Genomic DNA, 23,679 nt, shown 5'->3' with positions numbered 1-23,679 from the left:
GACCCCAAACTTTTGAATGGTAGTTTAAGTTACATTAAACTTAGTGTACAATTACCAACAAAACAATTATGTGAGTTTAAGGAGTGTTTCATATGAATGAATGACCACTTGTGGTACAAATGTTATTTTTACACTATTAGTGATCATGACAGCTTTAGCCAGATGTGCATGTGAGGAGAGTTGATGCAAACGTCAGCTGTTCCAGATTGTTTACCAGCATGCTGACGGTGTAAAAGGGGTTATAAGTTAAAATTAGATGTTTTGACCTCAAACTTCAAACTTGGTGAATAAGTCTAGTTTAGTGAGTCTGGCACTGACCCTGTTCCTTGTGACGAGTGGAGATGATTGACCCAAAACTGCTGCACTCACGCTCCACGGCTCCGCTAATGTGAGACCTTACTCTCATCTGCAGAGCTCATGACCTCAAAGCAGAAACGTCACAAGAGAAGATGTGCAAAACCACAGATTTACACAATCAGCTGGCCGAATGACTGCTCGATCTTAAGGAAACATTGTGTAATAAGTTAGTGTAGGGTCCATCAGAAGCCAGTGAGATGTGTTTTTAAGAGGCATTTGGATGATAACCAATGGCCTTTAATAGCGTAGCTGGCCGATATTCAACTAAATATATGGGCGAAATGACTAAAATCCTTTAATGAAGCAATCTGTCTTAGTCCTCACTAAAAACAAGAACATTTGTTACAGCAGGTACGACATTGAACGTCCCTTAATTTATTGTCGAAGGTGGTGAGTTTGTTCCGGTTTTGACGTCTATAACGGTGCTGATTTAAAGGTTTTTAACTGCTGACAGTCTAAAGACACTTAAATGCTAGAGAAAGCGCTGACGAAGCATTTTACGAAGAGTAATGCGTAAGATGCTTTGCGAGGGTGTGGAGGTATCCAACTCCAATTAAAATCAAGCAGGAATACACTGAATTGAATATCCAAAGGCACAATTGGATGCTTAACAGGTGGCTGCAATGCAAGTTAACTAAGGCAAAGTTAAAGATTTCTCTTTTGGTCACATGACACAGCTTTAATCACGCAAAATCTTGCGTTTTCTGTCTACATGCTATATCATCCACATTGATGGATGGTAACATGGATGGATGGTTTTAACTTTATAAAACCTGTTCATGTCAAGAACGATAACTATAACAATTGCTATATTAGCGTCCACACAATAGATGATAACGTTCTTATTACTAGTGTGCGCTGCTGTTGTGTCGTCAAGAACGATAACATTTTATAGTAGCTTGAGTTAGAATGCAGAGGTAAATTTTCAATTCAAATGAGTTGCGCTTTTGGCGCATAAACATTATATCGAACATTTATCGAACTCTTCATATCATTTTATCGAGGAAAATTATATCGCGATAATTATCGTTATCGAATTATCGCCCTGCCCTAATTAGCGTCCACACCAACGGATGATAACATTCTTATTACAAGTGTGCGCTGCTGTTATATTGTCTGCCGCTTTAAAAACTGGTTCATGTCAAGAACAATAACTGTAACGATAGCTATATTAGCATCCACACACCAGACGATAACGTTCTTATTACTAGTGTGCGCTGCTGTTGTGTCGTCTACAACTTTATAAAACCTGTTCATGTCAAGAACGGTAACTATAACGATAACTCTAACAATTGCTATATTAGCGTCCACACAACAGGCGATAACGTTCTTATTACTAGTGTGCGCTGCTGTTGTGTCGTACAACTTTATAATTATCATGATCATTTTTTCATATCAGTCGATAACGATAATTATCACGATAAATGTCAAATCTTTATTTCGTTTCAAGTTTAAAGCCAGATTTTTGCTCTAAGGTGAAAGTTGTAGAAACCAGAGTTTAGTTTCTGCATGTTCTGATGAGTCATATTGTTTCAAATCAAGAAACAGGTTTGGGTTGCCTGATAATATTAATAATAATAATAATAATATCACTTTTTGTCTCTTAGACATGCACATTTTATAGTAGCTTGAGTTAGAATGCAGAGGTAAATTTTCAATTCAAATGAGTTGCGCTTTTGGCGCATAAACATTATATCGAACATTTATCGAACTCTTCATATCATTTTATCGAGGAAAATTATATCGCGATAATTATCGTTATCGAATTATCGCCCTGCCCTAATTAGCGTCCACACCAACGGATGATAACATTCTTATTACAAGTGTGCGCTGCTGTTATATTGTCTGCCGCTTTAAAACTGGTTCATGTCAAGAACAATAACTGTAACGATAGCTATATTAGCATCCACACACCAGGCGATAACGTTCTTATTACTAGTGTGCGCTGCTGTTGTGTCGTCTACAACTTTATAAAACCTGTTCATGTCAAGAACGGTAACTATAACGATAACTCTAACAATTGCTATATTAGCGTCCACACAACAGACGATAACGTTCTTATTACTAGTGTGCGCTGCTGTTGTGTCGTCTACAACTTTATAATTATCATGATCATTTTTTTCATATCAGTCGATAACGATAATTATCACGATAAATGTCAAATCTTTATTTCGTTTCAAGTTTAAAGCCAGATTTTTGCTCTAAGGTGAAAGTTGTAGAAACCAGAGTTTAGTTTCTGCATGTTCTGATGAGTCATATTGTTTCAAATCAAGAAACAGGTTTGGGTTGCCTGATAATATTAATAATAATAATAATAATAATATCACTTTTTTGTCTCTTAGACATGCACATTTGATAGGAGCTTGAGTTAGGATGCAGAGGTAAATTTTCAGTTCAAATGAGTTGCGCTTTTGGCGCATAAACATTATATCGAACATTTATCGAACTCTTCATATCATTTTATCGAGGAAAATTATATCGCGATAATTATCGTAATCGAATTATCGCCCTGCCCTAATTATCGTCCACACCAACGGATGATAATGTTCTTATTACAAGTGTGCGCTGCTGTTATATTGTCTGCCGCTTTAAAAACTGGTTCATGTCAAGAACAATAACTGTAACGATAGCTATATTAGCATCCACACACCAGACGATAACGTTCTTATTACAAGCGTGCACTACTGTTATGTTGTCTGCAACTGGATAAACCCTGTTCATGTCAAGAACGATAACTATAATGATAGCAATGTTAGCGGTTACACTAATGTACGATAACGTTCTTATTATAAGTGTGCAAGAGTTATGCTGTCTGCAGCTTTAAAAACCCATTCAATAACTGTAACGATAGCTATATTAGCATCCACACCAACGGATGATAATGCTCTGTTTACTATATGTCTGTGCTGCATTTTTTGTCGCACTGCAGTTTGCCTCTAATTGGATGTCTGTTTTTGTCTTTTATTGATTGGAAAAAATTTTTTTCAGAAAGTTATTCCAATGACATTGTTTCCTCCGTGTCATTATCGTTACATTTGCAGTGCAGACTGCGCTATTCTCGTAGAATTAGAACAGTTGTTAAAACTTTATAGTTACTTTTATAGTCATCGTCCTTGGTATGAATGTGATCAGTGAAATTTCGCTGACGAATGTTATTAAATGTGACAATAAAATAAAGATCCAAAGCTATTCTGCAAATGAACCATCAGAATAACTGATTTCCGAACAGATCATTTTTGCTTTGTTGGCTTGCTATTGGTCGACACTGCAAATTTGAGTTTCAAAATTCACCAAATTTGAACTCGACTCAAAATTTGCATTGGGAAATTTCCTCACCACTGAAAATTCATGCCAATTCCCATTGAAATGACCAGTTTTCGCTCGTAAAGTTTCATAGAGCAACAATAAAAGATTTATGCTACTTTGATTTTAAGTGTGATATTATTGGACAACAGATTTGAATAATAGTTCCTAAAATTAATTGGCTTTGATATTGGCTTTTTTTCCGCAGCAGTTCAACATTGTACTCATTTTTATGCTCGAATCGTGCTAATTTTCTGTTCCTGATTCACTGACCTAATCACACAAACCTCATGATATGTTGGTGAAAACCGTGAAAATGACTTAACATCTGTGACTTCTCCATTTCGCTTTGATTTCCCCTTCTTTGTCAGCTCAAACCAAAGTGTTGTTTTTAGAGGTCATCCAATAGGTTTTTCATATTTTCTCTAAGCAACAGCGTTCACCTTTGTCCTGCTCAGCTGGACAGAAACGTAATATGCTTATCGCCATCTATTTTTACTAAATATTGTGTTGGGAGTTAATCCCTGCCGGAAAATCCAGCTTAATCTGCTCTCTGTTTTGGAGTGTGGCAGCCGATCTAATCTAGTCATGAGCTGGTAAATCATCTTGGACCAACAATCAACCCGCTGCATTATGTCACCAAAGTGTAAATGTAAAGAACCGCAAGGGCTGAGGACGTCAGTCGGAACAGGAAGTACTGTTAGACCACTTCCTGAAATTCAGGGTCTGTGGTTGCATTTGCTTTCTTATGCCATTTTGAAAAAATATATATTCTCTCTGAACCCTGATGATTTGAGATCAGCAGGTTTAAGGAAATCAGCTCAGAACTGGAAATTCAGTGTTTGATATTTATTTATTTATTTATTTGTTACTGAACTGAAAGTACAAAATTTTTTTTTTAAATGTAATTAATTTATTTAATTGAAATAAAATAATAAGAATTTTTTTGAAGTACTTAAATAACTAAAACCATAACTGAAGTAAACATAAATTAAATATAATTAGAAATATTAAAAACAATAACCAATAACCAACCAAATAACAAAACCAATAAAATGGCAAAAGTTACTAGAATTTAAACTAAAATTAAAATGAAAACTGAAAATACAAAAATAAAAGCTAATATTAACAATTATGGTATAGCTGATACCAGTAAATGTCTGATATTAAAGTTATATAATATTTTTTCCTAAAAATGGAAAATAAAATACATTTATGTATATACTTATTATGTATATATATTTGTTTGTTTCAATTTATTTAATATAATAATTTAATAGTAACAATTATGCTATGGCATATTATCAAAGTTTTTATTTAACATTTTTAATATATATTCATTTAATATTCACTTTATTTTATATGGTTTTTAATACTAATTTAGTTTATAGCTGCTTATATATTTTTCTTTTCTGAATAAACTAAAAACTACAATTAGTTGTTTTAAATGCTACAAGAGAATTAAAGCATCACAACATTATAATAACTAAGAAATATAGATATTCATTTGACTGAATTCTTTATTGTGTTGTTTGTAACACATTTTGAAGTCAGCGTTAGATAACAATTGGCCTAAATGTAAAAACAGAGGAAGTTATGTCTAAAAGCTGATGTAATGTCAGCTGATGAACCATATATCATGTATCCGTAACACTCAGTAATGCAGTGCTTCTTTGGTTTTCCTCTGTTTTTGTGGCCTACTTTGACTCATCCTCATGTGGTCATGTGCTGGCCTCATGCCTGCATGCTTTCATGGCCCAATAACCCATGCTTAAAAACAGGAAGTGTCCCTCTTGATGGAGTGACACTCGCCTTCAAGCGTTTCTTCATTGTTCAACTGCCTTCTTGATGACTGTGGCTAATCGGACAAAAATGAAACCTTACAGCATGTCTCAAAATGAAAGTGTCCGATTGAGGTTACATTAGCTTTGTTTCCATTCAAAGATGCGCAGAACTGGAATATTGCATAAAACATTTGCGAAAAAAGCAAGGTGGAATTTGTTTTCAAAGTAATTTATGCACATTTTTTCGTATCGGATAAAAAGTTTAAGTGCATATTTAAATTTTTTAAGCGCATTTTTAGAATTTATGCACATCTTGGCATTTCCATCCAGCGTTTGTTTTTTTTGTTTTTTAATGCGATATTCCAAAATGCGCATAAAAATAGGTGGAAGGAAACACAGCTGGTGTTAAGAGGTGAAGATAAGCGCTTTATTGTCCATTTCCCTCTGGAGTTTCCCCAGACTGTGCTGTTGTAGTTGTGTGTGTTTGGTCCAGCAGAGGGAGCTGTTGGGAGTCTTTTGCTCTGCTGATATTGTTGGTTCTGTGTGCAGGGTTTCCTGATCGGCGCCCGTCCCGAGAACGCCTGCGTGCCGATCGACCCCCCTCCCCTGCGGGACAACCTCAGCAGCGCCTTCATCGTGCTGATCAAGCGCTTCGACTGTAACTTTGACATCAAGGTAGGTTTGACCGCAGGCCTCAGGAAGTTTGCTTCCATCGTTTGCCTGAAACACCACAGATTCCCGTTCTCAAGAGTGTCACAGAGAACGTGGGAAACGTTTGTTTATACACTCAGCGAAACGTGTCAGAACGCCGTCCACGATACCTGACGCTGTGCCAACACATGAAATCATCAGGCAACTGATTGCATGTTTTTCTGCAGCATGGGAAAGATCTCGATCACACTGAAACTAGCAGTTTAACAAAGCCTACTGTATGCAGGCGGTGGAAATAACTGTGTTTCCATAGGATTATGAATGTACCATTATAGTATTTATGAATATTTGAAATATTGGATTTTTAAAAATTGTTTCATTATTATTATTTTTTTATATATATTTTTCTTTAGCTTTTAATTTATTTTAATATATTTAAATAGTTTACTTTTTTTTCAAGCAACACTCATCTTTTGTTTAATTTCTTTTAGGTCATAGTTGTTCATCTAATATTTATATTATATTTTATTTAAACTTTATTTCAATTAATTACATTTTTAATAGTTTTTATTTTAGTCAAGGTTATTAAAGTTAACTAAACTATAGTTATAGTTAATTATGGTTGTTATAATTAACTAAAACTAAACATTTGTATGAAAATGTTGTTAGTTAAAATAACTAAAATAACTAAAAATATTTTAATTCAAATAAAAAATTATTTATTTTTAAGTTGATTTAAAACTCCTTTTATTTCAACATTTCCCTTTTAATAATACTAATAAATAAAAAATGAAAACTATATAGACATTTAAAAACATACAAAACACAACAAAATGAAAACTTTACTGAAAACAGAAAATATAATTCTAAAATCTATATCAGTTATACTAAAATAACACTGATCTTAGAATGACACTGATTTCATGCTACATATATATATATATATATATATATATATATATATATATATATATATATATATATATATATATATATATATATATATAATAACAAGAATAATAGCAAAATTTTAAATAATCAAGTAAGTTATTTAATCCAAATAAGAGGTACTTTTTTATTTTATGACATTCTAGTCTCCTAGCAGTGCTTTTGCTCAGGTACATTGACTGTGTGTGTGTGTGTGGTCATGAGTGTGTGAGTCACTCCACTCACACCTGATGTTGCTCATCATCTCTTCAGTGCTTTCAGTGGGGCTTCAGAGTGCTTGATTTCTGTCCGTCTCCATTGTCCAGTGAGTTTTTACAACCCCAAAAATGTAAAGATATTTCTGAATTAATAATTCATGTTATTAAAAAAAAAACTAACAAAAAAAAAAACTTCTTACCTTACCTTGTTACCTTTACCTTGTTTTTTGAAAGTAATGATAATGTTTGTACACTCACATGCATTTAAAATATATAAAAAATATGAACTTTTCAGTGGTTGCACCACATGACATTTTATTTTTGACATTGAAAACTTTTTTTGTTGTGGTTGTTTTATGAAAATATCTCAAAACCATACGAAACAGATACATTTCTAATATTTCTAAATTTATAAAAATATAATTTCATAAAAATCCTTTTATAAAGGACATTTAAGTTATATAAAATGCATTTTTTAAAAGCACAAATATATATATATAATTTTTTAAAAATTCATTTTAAAATGTATTCACAAATAATATCATTTATATAAAATAAATAATTTATAAAAATATATTTGTACAAGTTGAATAAATTATTATTTTCCAAATATTAAAATGTATAATACAAAATAAAATAAATAACTATTGATTTTTTTAAATGTTATAATTTGTTAGTTATATATTGTTTCATAAATGATATAATTTTTATCAATTAAAAACATTTTTACAAATTGAAAAAAAATTATCAATTATGTAATTTATAATACTTTTAAAAAATGATTTGAAAATATAAAATATTTTAAAATGCTATAATGTTGGTTCTAAATATATATAATCTTTTATAAACTTTTTTTTTTTTTCAATTATAAAATACATTTTTAAATCCATCATTTATATTCAAAATGTCCTGCTATTACTCCTAAAACTACAAACATAGCATAGAAACGCCTCCGTCCGAGTACGCAAATGCGCTCCTAAATGCAAAACCAGCCCCCGCTCCAAGACGTGCTTCACTGCGAACACGTTTCATGCTGCTGGCAAATGATATGCAAAGACTTCAAGAGGTCTGCCTGCAGTTTCTGTTCACCTGCGGGACTTTGGACGTCTTCCAAACACAGTCGCGTAACACCTGTCGAACCATTCTAAATATTTTTCCTATACCACAATAAACCGTTAATCATCGACAGCACTGTGGAATTTGTGCACCTTTATAAAGTGTGTAGAGATAGAGTAGGGTGATATAACATCAGGTAAAAACCAAAGCATAACATTTTGGTGCATCTTTCGCAATATTTTCTAATCACATGATGATATTATATCTACAGCTGATATTTTATCTGTGAGCTATACGTGCCGTGAATGTGATTGATGTCTGTGTCTGAGGAATGTCTTGAATGTTTTTATCACTGCTTGCACAAACATTCATTAATCACTAATCCAGTACAGCAGGAATCTCACTCTAGACCACATTACCAAGAGCACACGTTTATATATGCAATATATAACAACAATACAGCACTAGAATGTATTTAAAGTAGTTTTATGTATCTTGGTTGTGTTGCATGTTAAAAGTGAGAATCTGATCCTGTAATTCTCAGTTCTGCCATTAGTGGCCGCTGTTAAAAATGCAGGTTTTAAAATGAATGATACCGAAAACAAGATAAGACTGAGCTGGAATGACAAATACTCAAGTTTTGTCCTCTCTACTGCGCAGATGTCTTCACTGATCAAGTCTGAAAATTACTTTTGATGTGAACATTCTTTAAAGAAACCTTTATGGCTTTAAGGTTATATTTTTAAATCTATTTTTACTGGTTGATACATTGATAAATCAGCTAGGGATGTTAAATTATTAGCTTTACGCCCCCTTGTATTGCTTTATTTATTTAGTCAGATATTACAGGAAATGTTGAGTACAGTAAATGTTTTTTAATTTCAGTAAATTAAAAAAAATCACAACATTTCAGAAAACATTTACTTGCATTATAAGGAAATAAGAAATTTGGATGAATATCATGAAATTAAGTCACATTTCACTCTTGTTTTGAATGGGAAAAAAAAAAAAAAAAATATATATATATATATATATATATATATTGCATAAATTAAATAAGAGCAATTAAATTAAATTTTGTAACATTTTCATGCCAAATAATAATGCAGTAATTTTTACCATGATGAAGTGGAAAATTAAATTAAGTGTAATTAAATATTTTTTTTATTTAAAACAGCATAAAGGTAGTAACATAAATACTATCTGTATATATTCGTGCAGTCAAACGATTAATTGCAATTAAACGCATCCAAAATAAAAGTTTTGTTTACATAATATATGTGTGTGCACTGTGTATATTTATTATGTATATATAAATACACATTCATACAGTACATATATTGAAAATATTTACGTGTTTACATGAATATATTTATGTAGTTTATATTATATAAAAATATATTTAATATACAAATATTACATATTTTTCTTAAATATATACATGCATGTGTGTATATTTATGTATACATAATAAATATACACAGTACACACATATATATTATGTAAACAAAAACTTTTATTTTGGATGTGATTAATCGCGATTAATCGTTTGACAGCACTAATATGTATAAATACTTGACAGTATTTTAAACTCTCTAATTTATATATTTTTATACTTTTTATGCAGAATTTTACTTCACAGTATATCATTGTTACGAATGTAGTCTTCTTCTCAAAGTACTCATTACCATGTGTTCAAATTTTTTACTTTTGAGCATTAAATACATTTATATATTTTTATACATGACAACTATTATATATAAATGTTCAAATAAAGCTTTATCCAAAATATAAATATTATCAGATTTTTCTTTTCCGTTATAGTAATGAAAATTCTTAATGTCGCGTTAAAAAAAGCAAATATTTCTCATTTCTTTAGATTTCGAGGGGAACTCTGATCCAGACATGCTCTTGAACAAACTAAACCAGTGTGTACATGTGAATACACAATACATGTGTCACACAAGACTTGTGTGTGGGGGTTGGAGGAGTGCACGTATGATGCCTGTGTTTATCTGAACACAATGCTTCTGTCTCTGTCCTCGTCCTTCTTCAGGTCCTCCATGCGCAGAAGGCCGGCTACAAGGCGGCGATTGTCCACAATGTGGACTCCGATGACTTAATCAGCATGGGATCCAATGATCGTAAGTTCCTGCACACGAATGCATAAAACATGCAGCAGAGACACGCGCTCGTGTGTTCTGCTGCGGGACAATGCTGTGATTCACAAACCTCTGCCCCTGTGCTGCTAATAACCAACGCTGTATTTATGAAGTCTGAGCTGTGATGTTGTTTGACTTGGGATGTCAGGATGAAGGCCAAAGTAGAGGAACCAACCTTCAGCGTTCTCAAATCAAGCTTTATTGTCATTCTGCTACATGTGTGGACCTATAGTGGAATGAAATGTTGTGTCTCGCAGGACCACGGTGCTACATACTAGTTAAACATAAATATAAACATACAACAATAGAAATATAAGAAAAACAATTATAGACCTATACAACAGTTAACCATCTGACTATACATATACTATAAATAGTTGACTCTACATACACAAACTGAGACGGTACAAAAACTTTACGTAAATACTGTACATGAACTTGTGCAAAGGAGATATTTTGAATATATATTTTGAAAGGAATAGGTTACTCAAAAATGAAAGTTTTCTGAAAATGTCCTCACCCTCAGGTCACCCAAGATGTAGACGAGTTTGTTTCTTCATCAGATTTGGAGAATCTGGTGCCGTGAGAATGAGAGTCCAAACAGCTGATAAACACAACATAATAATCCACAGCATATTTCCATATTTCAATCAACTCTCATATTTAACAGCATTTTATAGATAATAATGGAGTGTGGGATTGATGTTGAGCAGATCTAGACATGTGGTGCTGGGGAGGAGGAGGGTTAAATGAAACTTTCAGTTTTCATTCATTTGTTTATTTATTTGTGAACTATTTCTTTAAAGTGGACATAATGAACAAAATAAACATTATTTTACATTTTAAAATACACTCGATTATTTAACATTCATTTGTTTGAGGAATCAAAGTGAATCAGAATCAAATCTGGTCGCATTTAGTCTCTTAATGTACGCATTTTTTTTGCAGTGGATATTCTGAAGCAGATAGACATTCCTTCAGTGTTCATTGGTGAAGAAGCGGCCAACTCTCTCAAAGAGGATTACATCTATGAGAAAGGGTGAGGGCTCTGATTTCACTACTGAATACTTCACTGTTCAAATGGTTACTTAACAGAAACATCTGATGAATTCAGCTGCGTTGGCACTCCAAGACTCATATGACATTATAGAAAGTCTGCTGTTCACACAAAGTCTGAAAATGTGAAGTATTCACCAACAGTTTCTCCACACCAAAATTACTGACTTAAAAGGTTCATATATTTAATAATAATAATAATAAATATATATATACAAATAATACATTACATACATACATAATATGAGTTTTAAGTATTATTGTCTGTTTGTAAGACCTGTCATATAAAAGCAGTATCACACTCACAGTCTTGCTTTGTGTTTTCAGTGGTCATGTGATTCTCATGCCGGACTTCAGTTTGCCTCTGGAATATTATCTGATCCCATTCCTCATCATTGTTGGAATCTGCCTTATCCTCATTGTAGTTTTCATGGTGAGTCATGATTGTGTGTAATTTAAAATAAGTAAATAAACACATATATAAACTATGCAAGTAAACAATCAAATACCTTAGTCTTGACTGACATGTTTACATCTTAGATCACAAAGTTTGTACAGGACAGACATAGAGCCAGGAGAAGTCGCTTACGCAAGGACCAGCTGAAGAAACTCCCAATTCACAAGTATAAGAAAGGTAAGAGATGTCTTTAATAAGATCTGATGCTTAGAATAAATTGAGGTTCAGCATTCAAATACATAAAGTTTAAGATTTTATTTAGCAAGAACCCAATAAATTAGTCATAAGTGATCGAAAAGCCTTAAAAAAAAAACAAACAAAAAAACCATTAGTTTAAAAAAAAAAAAAGATATCTGAAATAAATGCGGTTCTTCTGAACTTTCTATTCAACAAATTATCCCGGAAAAAAATATCAGTTTCCACAAAAATGTGAAGTAGCTCAACTGTTTTCAAGATGGATAATAATCAGAAATGTTTCTTGAACAACAAATCAGTATATCAGAATGATTTCTGAAGGATCATGTGACACTGAAGACTGGAGTAATGATGAAAATTCAGCTTTGATCACAGCAATAAATTGCATTTGAACAGGTATTCACATAGAAAAGGTGTTTTAAATTTATAACAGTATTTCATAATATCACTGATTTTTTCTGCATTTTTGATCAATTAAATGCAGCCTTGGTGAGCAGAAGATACTTCTTTCAAAAACATAAAAAAAAACCAACCCCGAACTTTTGCCAGTAGTGTAAAATTATCGCAAAGGTTTTTATTCGTTATTTGTTTGACCATTAAATTGTGCAAAGACTCACCAGAATGAGAGATTCTAATAGTCCTAGAATCTGAATCAAACGTCAATTAAAAAGATTTAACATGTTTGATTCATGCCATCAAATCAGTTCTTTTAAACTGTCCGTTTTAAATTCATTTAGCTACAATAAATTTATAGTTCCTGTGGAAACTATAAAAACCCATTTCAAAGTAAATACTGAAATATATATTATTTTTTAAAAATGGGTCATTTTAAAAATCAACTTTGTAAAAAAAAAAAAAGTTTTAAAGAGTTAACGTCAGTTGTAAAATGCTAATGTTTACTGAACTTAAATGTCAAAGATTCACTTAAAACGGCCGTCTGATTTGTGTTTGAGGGAAAATCCAGTGTTTTTGTAGACTCTTCCTCTTATTTCCTGTGTGTACCAGAAATATTGCAGCACTTCTGTTGAACACTGTATACTTTGGATATACACTCTGTACCAAGAATAAGAATGGGCCTTTTAGCCTCTTCAGTTTGATGTTGTGAAGCTGTCATGTTGCTGGTTCATCAGTATTCGGTATTATCCGTGCTGGATGGACAGCACAACAGAATGTGGGAGAAATGTGGAATTCCCCTCCCACGCTGGAGCTCTCGGCGTTTCCACCTCCTCATAGTGAATCATCAAGCCATTTTATAGCCAAATCAACACCGTGACCATTGACCATTCACTGTGTGCCTGCATGAATGAGCATCCTGTTCAGCTTGCTCATAGTGCATTAGAAATGCGTTCGCCTGTAAACGTGAAAGCAGACCCCGGAGACGTTCCTCCTGAAGGTGTCAGACGTCACTTTCACTGAGTATAAGGAAAGAGTGCGGTCTGGACTCAGGTTACAGACACACCTGTGTTCACGTATCCACTTTCAGACATTAAACAGATGAAAGGTGTGCGAGATTTCCTAAAGCCAGCGGGCTGGCGGCAGCAGAACGTGTCGGAGTCGTCTCTTACGCTTCAGATATTCAGAGCAAATGAGAGTCATATCAGCATGAAGGTCATTTGTAATTGTTTCCATAGTACGTATTCACCAGTTGTCATGTGGATAATTTATCTGCAACCAGGGCACGCACTTAAAATTGGTTCAGAAATAAGCTTTATTTTCTTTATGCAAAACATATGGACATGAGCGAGGCAGCTTGTCTATTTGAATGATGTTTAAATGACTAGAGTGGAGAACAGGACTGTCACGAAATCAGATTTTCACTACAAAATTATCCTGGCCAGTAGAATTCATGATAACTATAATATCATGACAGCTATAGAAATTTTGAAGAAAAAAAAAAACGCTATTAGTAAAATTAAACTAAAATTCAACTTTTACGTTTGTAATTTGTAACCATAACTGTTTAAAAACGTGTAAAAAAAAAAAAAAAAAAACCCTGTTAATCTATACTAACTATCACTAGCTAACTATAATGATAGCTATTTTAGCATCTACACCAGCGGACGATAATTTTCTTGTTATAAGTGTGCTCTGCAGTTTTGTCATCTATCACTATCACATCAGCCCCATTCACACCAAGAATGATAACTGTTAAGATAACTTTAACGATAGCTATATTAGCATCAACACCAGCGGACGATAACTTTCTTATTATAAGTGTGCACTGGATTTTTGTCGTCTGCTGCTTTATAGGAACACTCATACACAGAGCCGTAGTTCACCGACAAGCTACGCAATTCACGCTCAGAATCGCAGATGAATCGCCTGCGATAATGAACGTGATATTGCGTAGCTTGTCAGTGAGCTACGGCTCTGTGTATTAAATGCCGCTCCATTTGAAAACAGGTGATGGAGATTTACTACTAATCACGGAACCGGCTTTACTGATGAGATGCGCATGACAATCACATGTGATATATCGTGCAGCCCTATAACTAGTTATGATATAGCTGGGGACTACTTTCAGGCGCTGCATAATATCATTGCGCCTGCTGCACCAATGGTACGGCAGCAAAGTTCCTTGATTATGTTAAGGTCATGATTCACATGACCTTAATACTGAAGTGCATTGCATTGTGGGATACACTATTATACACTGTCTAATTTACCCTAAAGCATGTAAATGATATAGGTGATCCTGGACCACAACACCAGCCATAAGGGTCAATTTTTTTAAATTGATATTTATACATCATCTGAAATCTGAATAGATAATCTTTCTGTTGATGTATGGTATGTTAGGATAGGACAATATTTGGCTGAGATACAACTATTTGAAAATCTGGAATCTGAGGGTGCAAAAAAATCGAAACATTGAGAAAATCGCCTTTAAAGTTGTCCAAATGAAGTTCTTAGCAATGCATATTACTAATCAAAAATTAAGTTTTGAGATATGTACGGTAGGAAATTTACAAAATATCTTCATGGAACATGATCTTTACTTAATATCCCAATGATTTTTGGCATAAAAGAAAAATCGATAATTTTGACCCATACAATGCATTTTTTGGCTATTACTACAAATTTACCTGTGCAGCTTAAGACTGGTTTTGTGGTCCAGGGTCACATATATAGAGTCCTACCTAAATATATGATTACAAAAATAAATGAATGTGCTAGATTAACCCACTGACACATCTTACCCTATATCATTTTTACACAAGCAGTTGTTTCATCCGTATGGACATTACTGAGGCTTTTGAATCCCGTCACACAGATAAAGGCCTGCAAACGTGTGTTTCACCCTGATGTTCACCTTCCTCTGGTTCCCGCTCATGCCGTCTCTGCTGACTCATTGGTTTTCTTCATCCGGCCGCTGTGCTGATTCATCGCTTCTGCCGGCCGCTGCAGTCTGCCTCACTGAGAGAGCGAGCGGGTTTTTCCTGTCGTATGACAGTGCAGCTGGACCGCAGACCCAGAACTCACAGCTGCTGTCATGGCCGTTTTACGACACACAGCGGAAAACACACTGGCTTTACTGCAGGCTCTTTTAAAACCCTTATCTATAGATATATCATACTATAGTAAGCATTTCAATATATTACCTTTGAAAGATATATAAAAAAACTGTTATAATACTAGTTTATTAAAATACTATTTTTAAATATTCTTTCAGACAAATCTGTGAATCAGATGTGCAAACTCCAAAATTCAGTGCAAATATATCTTGAATATCGAATATGTCTAACAAATTAGCAAATTCAAAACACTTTGTGAATTGCTAGTAGAGCTGCACGATATATCGTTTCAGCATCGATATCACGATTTATTGTGCCGCATCACTGATTATAATGGGTTCTGTCTGGTGTAGACACGGTGAGATCCGCGCAGATGCACATGAACACTGAATTACGTTCACTTCCGTAATTCAAAAAACGTATATTTGTGCCTGAACTGACACACATGCGCGAAATTGTCAAAATGCATGTCTCTGCAAGTATCCTTGTAAACACAGTTGCTTATGGCTCAGGATGGTGAAGGTAAACAATTGAGAAAGAAAATGGCTGTGTAACAGAATATTGGTTCACAGCAGTTTACGGTTCCTGTTGCTTTCTGTGTCTTGAATGTTAATCAAACAAAACACAGAGAAAAATCACTTTTGTAACTTTAACACAGATTTATTAGATTTATTTTATACAGTGAAGACTCTATGCAGTGTTATTTTACATTTGATTTGGCCTATTCAATTTCTGTACCTGAATACTGTTAGACTTACCTGGAAAATATAAAGCACTGTTTATTTTTTTCTTGTATCTTTATCATATTATATTTTTCTATGCTGATTTACTTGCCTACAAAATCACTCCAATCATTGGATTTTTTCCCCCCTAAATAGAGCTATTCAAGTCATCTAGTGAATTTTATAAAAGCTAAGTTTTTTTTTTTTTCGTGCCTAACACCGGCTTCACAGGGCTTATTGCTTTAAAATACAATGTTGGTTTATTTTCTATTGCTAAAACATCATTGCAAATGTCTAATATCATGAATATTGGATGCGTGTAATGAATTTACAAATTCAAAAACAAATCACTTGTCTTACTTGACGTGATTTCTGGTGCCAAAAAAAGTGCCAATATTTGCAAAATCTACACTTTTGCAAGTCTACTTGATGTGATCTTTAGGAAAATTGTAAAAAAAAAAACCTTCGATACAATTTGGGTTCATTTTCTATTGCCAAAAAAATTGTGCAAATATACAGGTGCTGGTCATATAATTAGAATATCATTCCATTCAAAAAGTGAAACTTGTATATTATATTCATTCATTACACACAGACTTATATATTTCAAATGTTTATTTCTTTTAATTTTGATGATTAGAGCTTACAGCTCATGAAAGTCAAAAATCAGTATCTCAAAATATTAGAATATTACTTAAGACCAATACAAAGAAAGGATTTTTAGAAATCTTGGCCAACTGAAAAGTATGAAAATGAAAAGTATGAGCATGTACAGCACTCAATACTTAGTTGGGGCTCCTTTTGCCTGAATTACTGCAGCAATGCGGCGTGGCATGGAGTCGATCAGTCTGTGGCACTGCTCAGGTGTTATGAGAGCCCAGGTTGCTCTGATAGTGGCCTTCAGCTCTTCTGCATTGTTGGGTCTGGTGTCTCTCATCTTCCTCTTGACAATACCCCATAGATTCTCTCTGGGATTCAGGTCAGGCGAGTTTGCTGGCCAATCAAGCACAGTAACACTATGGTCATTGAACCAGCTTTTGGTACCTTTGGCAGTGTGGGCAGGTGCCAAGTCCTGCTGGAAAATGAAATCAGCATCTCCATAAAGCTTGTCAACAGAAGGAAGCATGAAGTGCTCTAAAATTTCCTGGTAGATGGCTGCGTTGACTGTGGACTTCAGAAAACACAGTGGACCAACACCAGCAGATGACATGGCAGCCCAAATCATCACTGACTGTGGAAACTTCACACTGGACTTCAAGCAACATGGATTCTGTGCCTCTCCACTCTTCCTCCAGACTCTGGGACCTTGATTTCCAAATGAAATGTAAAATTTAGTTTCATCTGAAAAGAGGATTTGGACCACTGAGCAACAGTTCAGTTCTTTTTCTCCACAGCCCAGTTAAGATGCTTCTGACGTTGTCTCTGGTTCAGAAGTGGCTTGGTAGCCCTTTTCCTGAAGACGTCTGAGCGTGGTGACTCTTGATGCACTGACTCCAGCTTCAGTCCACTCCTTGTGAAGCTCTCCCAAGTGTTTGAATCAGCTTTGCTTGACAGTATTCTCAAGCTTGCAGTCATCCCTGTTGCTTGTGCACCTTTTCCTACCCAAATTCTTCCTTCCAGTCAATCACTATTGCAAGTCTACTTGATGTGATCATGACTGAAATTAATGAAAAAAAAAAAAAAGTAATATAATACTTTCAAAAAATTGATACAATTTTGGTTACTTTTCTATTACCAAAAAATTACCGCAAATATATCATGAATATTGGATACTACTATCATTGCGAATTGTTAGTCTACTTGACGTGATCTCGAGGAAACTTAATCACGAGGGAAAACGAAGATTCTGAGAAAAATAAAATAAAATTTACCAAAAAACTCAGCATGAATATTGGATCAACATGGTAATGGTAAACTATATTATGAAGTGCCTTTCAAACATGTAACCCAGTAGATGCAGGTTTTCCCTTAAACCATAAATCTTCATCATTTCAGAACGAATGAAGAATTTTCCACAAGGTCACTGGCTTCACAAAGTGTCGAGTTGTTTCTGTTGTAAACAGTGAATTGGTAACATCTAAATCTGCTGTCTCTGTGAACTCTTCAAACAACCGTCGAGTCTGTGACATCCTGCAGATACGAGCTTCTCCATATACGGTCACATGCAGCCATGGCAGTTTGTGTTCGTTTACCACTTATATAAACACTGAGCATCAGCGGAGCTGCTCCTTCATTGGTGCAAAGAAACCTGAAAAAAGCCAGAGGAATTTGAAGGAGGGCAGGACGAATTCCTGGACTTATTGAGCCTGGAATGTTTTCCTTGATCCACAAAACCCAGAATCTGAAAGCAAACGCTGCACGTTTATCAATCATGTGCTGCAAGTGTGAAAATCAGAAGCCCTTCTATTAAAGATATTGATATAATATACAGTATATATTGATTAAATAATCTGTTTCTTAATTCCTCGTAGGTGATTCGTATGACGTGTGTGCCATTTGTTTGGACGAGTATGAGGAGGGCGACAAGCTGAGGGTTCTTCCCTGCTCACATGGTGAGTTTCTGCTTCGTTTGGCCCTTGATCAGCAAAAAATACAAAATTGGTTAATTAATTTGCAGCTTGAAAAATTTAGCTGTTAAATCACTTAAATATTTCAGATTCAAAACAAGTATTGTCAACAGTGTACGTGTTGCTTACAACTAAAGAAAAAAATGTAAAAATACTGTAAACTACTATCAAAACACAATTTGAACAATAGTATTACTTATTTAACTAAAGTAATATTAAATTAAATTATGAAATGAAGCATTTAACCTAGAGCATTTGTTTAATGTTGTAACCACATGACAAAAATAAACGAATAAATAAATGGCTTTAGTTAAATTAATACAAAAAAACAAAACAAAAAAAAACATTAAATAAAAGCATCGTAAAAAAATTCAGTTTTCGAGGTCAGTTAATGTAACAGTATTTATCATATAAATAAATAAATAAATAAATAAAAACCAACTATAAATGATTTAGTTAGAAATTAAAAATAATTTAATGAATTAAATTTAAATGTAGTAAATATAAATTTATGCGATAAATGAAGGCATGGCTTTTTCTTTTTACATGTAAAAAAATATATATAGTTATGAAAAAAAATTTATTCACCCAGGACATTAAAGTACACATGTATATTACATATGTAATATTTATATGCAAAAATATAAATATATTTTTATGTAATAAAATTTTTTTACATAGGGTACACTTTATATTTGTGTATGTCAGTTTTAAGATTAATTTTTTATTAAAATTAGAGCAGTTTTTGTTACTAATAAATAAAAAAATAAATAAATGAAGGCATGGTAGGGACAAAAAAAAAGATTTATGAATTTTAAGAAAAAACAACTCATGGCATTAAAGTGCAGAATAATAATTAGAATAATTAATATGTTAAATCCAATTAGCAGTAGATATTTATTTGAATATAAATACATTTTTATATGCATACAGAATGCACACACGCACACACACACACACACACACACACACAGTGGGTACGGAAAGTATTCAGACCCCCTTAAATTTTTCACTCTTTGTTATATTGCAGCCATTTGCTAAAATCATTTAAGTTGTTAAAAACACAGAATTGTTGACATTTTTGCAGATTTATTAAAAAAGAAAAACTGAAATATCACATGGTCCTAAGTATTCAGACCCTTTTCTCAGTATTTAGTAGAAGCACCCTTTTGATCTAATACAGCCATGAGTCTTTTTGGGAAAGATGCAAGTTTTTCACACCTGGATTTGGGGATCCTCTGCCATTCCTCCTTGCAGATCCTCTCCAGTTCTGTCAGGTTGGATGGTAAACATTGGTGGACAGCCATTTTTAGGTCTCTCCAGAGATGCTCAATTGGGTTTAAGTCAGGGCTCTGGCTGGGCCATTCAAGAACAGTTACGGAGTTGTTGTGAAGCCACTCCTTCGTTATTTTAGCTGTGTTTAGGGTCATTGTCTTGTTGGAAGGTAAACCTTTGGCCCAGTCTGAGGTCCTGAGCACTCTGGAGAAGGTTTTCGTCCAGGATATCCCTGTACTTGGCTGCATTCATCTTTCCCTCGATTGCAACCAGTCGTCCTGTCCCTGCAGCTGAAAACACCCCACAGCATGATGCTGCCACCACCATGCTTCACTGTTGGGACTGTATTGGACAGGTGATCAGCAGTGCCTGGTTTTGTCCACACATACCGCTTAGAATTAAGGCCAAAAAGTTCTATCTTGGTCTCATCAGACCAGAGAATCTTATTTCTCACCATCTTGGAGTCCTCCATGCGGGCTTTCATGTGTCTTGCACTGAGGAGAGGCTTCCGTCGGGCCACTCTGCCATAAAGCCCCGACTGGTGGAGGGCTGCAGTGATGGCTGACTTTCTACAACTTTCTCCCATCTCCCGACTGCATCTCTGGAGCTCAGCCACAGTGATCTTTGGGTTCTTCTTTACCTCTCTCACCAAAGCTCTTCTCCCCCGATAGCTCAGTTTGGCCGGACGGCCAGCTCTAGGAAGGGTTCTGGTCGTCCCAAACGTCTTCCATTTAAGGATTATGGAGGCCACTGTGCTCTTAGGAACCTTAAGTGCAGCAGAAATTTTTTTTGTAACCTTGGCCAGATCTGTGCCTTGCCACAATTCTGTCTCTGAGCTCTTCAGGCAGTTCCTTTGACCTCATGATTCTCATTTGCTCTGACATGCACTGTGAGCTGTAAGGTCTTATATAGACAGGTGTGTGGCTTTCCTAATCAAGTCCAATCAGTATAATCAAACACAGCTGGACTCAGGTGAAGGTGTAGAACCATCTCAAGGATGATCGGAAGAAATGGACAGCACCTGAGTTAAATATGAGTGTCACAGCAAAGGGTCTGAATACTTAGGAGCATGTGATATTTCAGTTTTTCTTTTTTAATAAATCTGCAAAAGTGTCAACAATTCTGTGTTTTTCTGGCAATATGGGGTGCTGTGTGTACATTAATGAGGAAAAAAAAAAACTTATATGATTTTAGCAAATGGCTGCAATATAACAAAGAGTGAAAAATTTAAGGGGGTCTGAATACTTTCCGTACCCACTGTGTATGTATGTGTATATATATATATATATATATATATATATATATATATATACACTTAATGTACACTGTATAGTCATGGGAGATCATGCTTTATTATTCAGTGTTCATTACTTTTATTTAGTGGAATTTTTAAATGAACTACTAATAAATCAAAAGGATTTGGATTGAAATAGATCAGCTTCGTCACAATGTGTGGCACTAATTTTCTCTGCACCAATCATCAGCCTATCACTGCAAGTGTGTCGATCCATGGCTGACCAAAACCAAGAAGACCTGCCCCGTGTGCAAGCAGAAGGTCGTGCCATCCGACGGCGACTCCGACTCAGAGTCAGAGTCGGGCGACAGCGGCGGCGAGGAGAACGAAGTGTCGGAAAACACGCCCCTGCTACGATCTGTGGCCTCAACCAGCGCTCATTCCTTCGGCACCATGTCCGGCTCGCTGTCCCACCCCGACGCCGAGTCCTCGGACTACGACGAGCGCAGCGACACCACCGACAGTGAGGAGGAGGTTACGGTGGAGACTGTCGTCGTACAGCTGCAGCAGGACCGTCCCGACAACATGGAGGCCAGCGCTTGAGGCGTTAGCCGACGCCAACTCGAACTCTCAATGAGATTCCAATATGTTTCACCATCACTTACAGTTTATCGTCACAAATCTGTTTAACATTCGGCAATACTATGCAGCAAAATTTTATACATCATGATTTCCCCCAAATGAAGCGCGCAATAGCGCGAATTTTGCCAACTTGGTGAAACGTCACCTTTGGGAATGTCATTAGCGCTTGCTGCCAAACTCTTATCTCAGACCTGTATCCGATTGCGACCAACTGCATGTTTTATACGACACAATAAGACTTTATTAGCGACACTGACGTCACCGTTTTAGTTTTGATCATTAACAGCGGAGCCGTTCTAAACACCAGTCACTCAAGTGATCTTGGAAGAGTAGTTAGGTAATAACACATCATTTATATACTGTAAGTAGGAAGTAAGTTGGGTAAGTAGATTCGAAGGGTTCTTTTTTTTTTGATAACAACGTGAACTGTTACCAATGTCTGGTTGCCTTTTAATGTTGCTTTACTGTAAATATACCTTTCTGCTCACCCTTGTTTCTAAGTAGTCTACATTCATTTCTCTTCATGAATAAAATACTACACCTTTTGCGGTTTGTGTGTCAATTTGTCATCTAGAGTTTTAGAAGCAGCACACAGTTTTAAAGGTGCTGTATGTAATTTTTTTTGACTGCATAAATGCATAAAACACTAGTAATATGTTTATGAAGCATGCTAAGTTCACATTTGTTTCTCCGAAAAACAAAGCTAGTGTCAGTTATTCTACTTTGAAATGCATGTTCCGTGTCGGAATGTATGTCTTTTTTTTTTGGTCTGTGTGACTCCGCCCCCACTGCCAGTTTATCCAATAGTATTTTGACACCCCAGGTCGCTAGGTGGTGGAAAACACAGCATACTGAAGCCAGCAAACAAACTGGATCAGAGATTTAAGAAGCCTCGGCTCCATGACCTGGCACCTATTAAAACATGGACGAATCAGTTAATCGATTTAAAGTGCGTAAGGCTTGTCAATTGCACTTGTTCCTATTGTGTCCTCAATCTGGCAACCCACATCAGCATTGAGTCTAATGAGAGGGAGAAACGACATTCTCCAGTATTTTGAATTTGGACTGCAGTACCCATTTCAACGCAACATAAACATAAGTGGACCTAGAAGAAAAGGGTGCAGAAATCTTTCATATTTTGACAGAAAAGCCATATTTTGTTTATTGTTTACATTGTCCTTTTATGTTTCTGGCATTGACATTCTAAATCCCAAATATATAATAGTTTTTAATAACCATTTTTGTGTGCAACAAAAGGTCCTGAGAGAAATGTGGTTATGTGCAATAAAAATAGGGTTGCAAAGGCATGGAAGTTTTCTGAAAACTTACCAGAATAGTTTTTGGACTTTCCAGGATTTTTCTTCTTCCACCACTTTTTCATGGACACGTTTCATTTTGTGCAATAAATGCTTATGACCATTTTGTTCTTTTTGTGCAATGAAGTAAAATTATAGCTTATAAAACAAACAAAAAAAAAATCCATATTTCTTTCAACAGATTCTGTTTCTCATTACCAGATAGTTTTTGGTAACTGATGAAGGTCTGATAGAATGTTTTG

At 34.8% G+C, this 23,679-nt stretch overlaps 1 protein-coding gene across 2 annotated transcripts in view; it reads left to right on the top strand.

Moving 5' to 3' along the window:
- rnf13 (ring finger protein 13) overlaps positions 1 to 22,666 on the top strand; it is a 30,813-nt gene extending 8,147 nt beyond the window's left edge. For both annotated transcript variants that reach the window (XM_058760440.1, XM_058760439.1), the window contains exons 4-10: positions 5,994 to 6,119; positions 10,353 to 10,440; positions 11,407 to 11,497; positions 11,842 to 11,947; positions 12,055 to 12,148; positions 18,875 to 18,955; positions 21,730 to 22,666. In XM_058760440.1, the coding sequence (XP_058616423.1) occupies positions 5,994 to 6,119; positions 10,353 to 10,440; positions 11,407 to 11,497; positions 11,842 to 11,947; positions 12,055 to 12,148; positions 18,875 to 18,955; positions 21,730 to 22,082 (939 nt within the window). In that variant the 3' untranslated portion in view covers positions 22,083 to 22,666. The remainder of the gene's footprint in view (positions 1 to 5,993; positions 6,120 to 10,352; positions 10,441 to 11,406; positions 11,498 to 11,841; positions 11,948 to 12,054; positions 12,149 to 18,874; positions 18,956 to 21,729) is intronic.
- The last annotated feature ends 1,013 nt before the right edge of the window (positions 22,667 to 23,679 follow it).

Source organism: Onychostoma macrolepis, chromosome 22 (genome assembly GCF_012432095.1).
Source record: "Onychostoma macrolepis isolate SWU-2019 chromosome 22, ASM1243209v1, whole genome shotgun sequence".
Taxonomy (NCBI): Eukaryota; Metazoa; Chordata; class Actinopteri; order Cypriniformes; family Cyprinidae; genus Onychostoma; species Onychostoma macrolepis.
The sequence above is the reverse complement of the archived record's forward strand: the minus strand, read 5'-3'. Positions and strand labels throughout refer to the sequence as shown.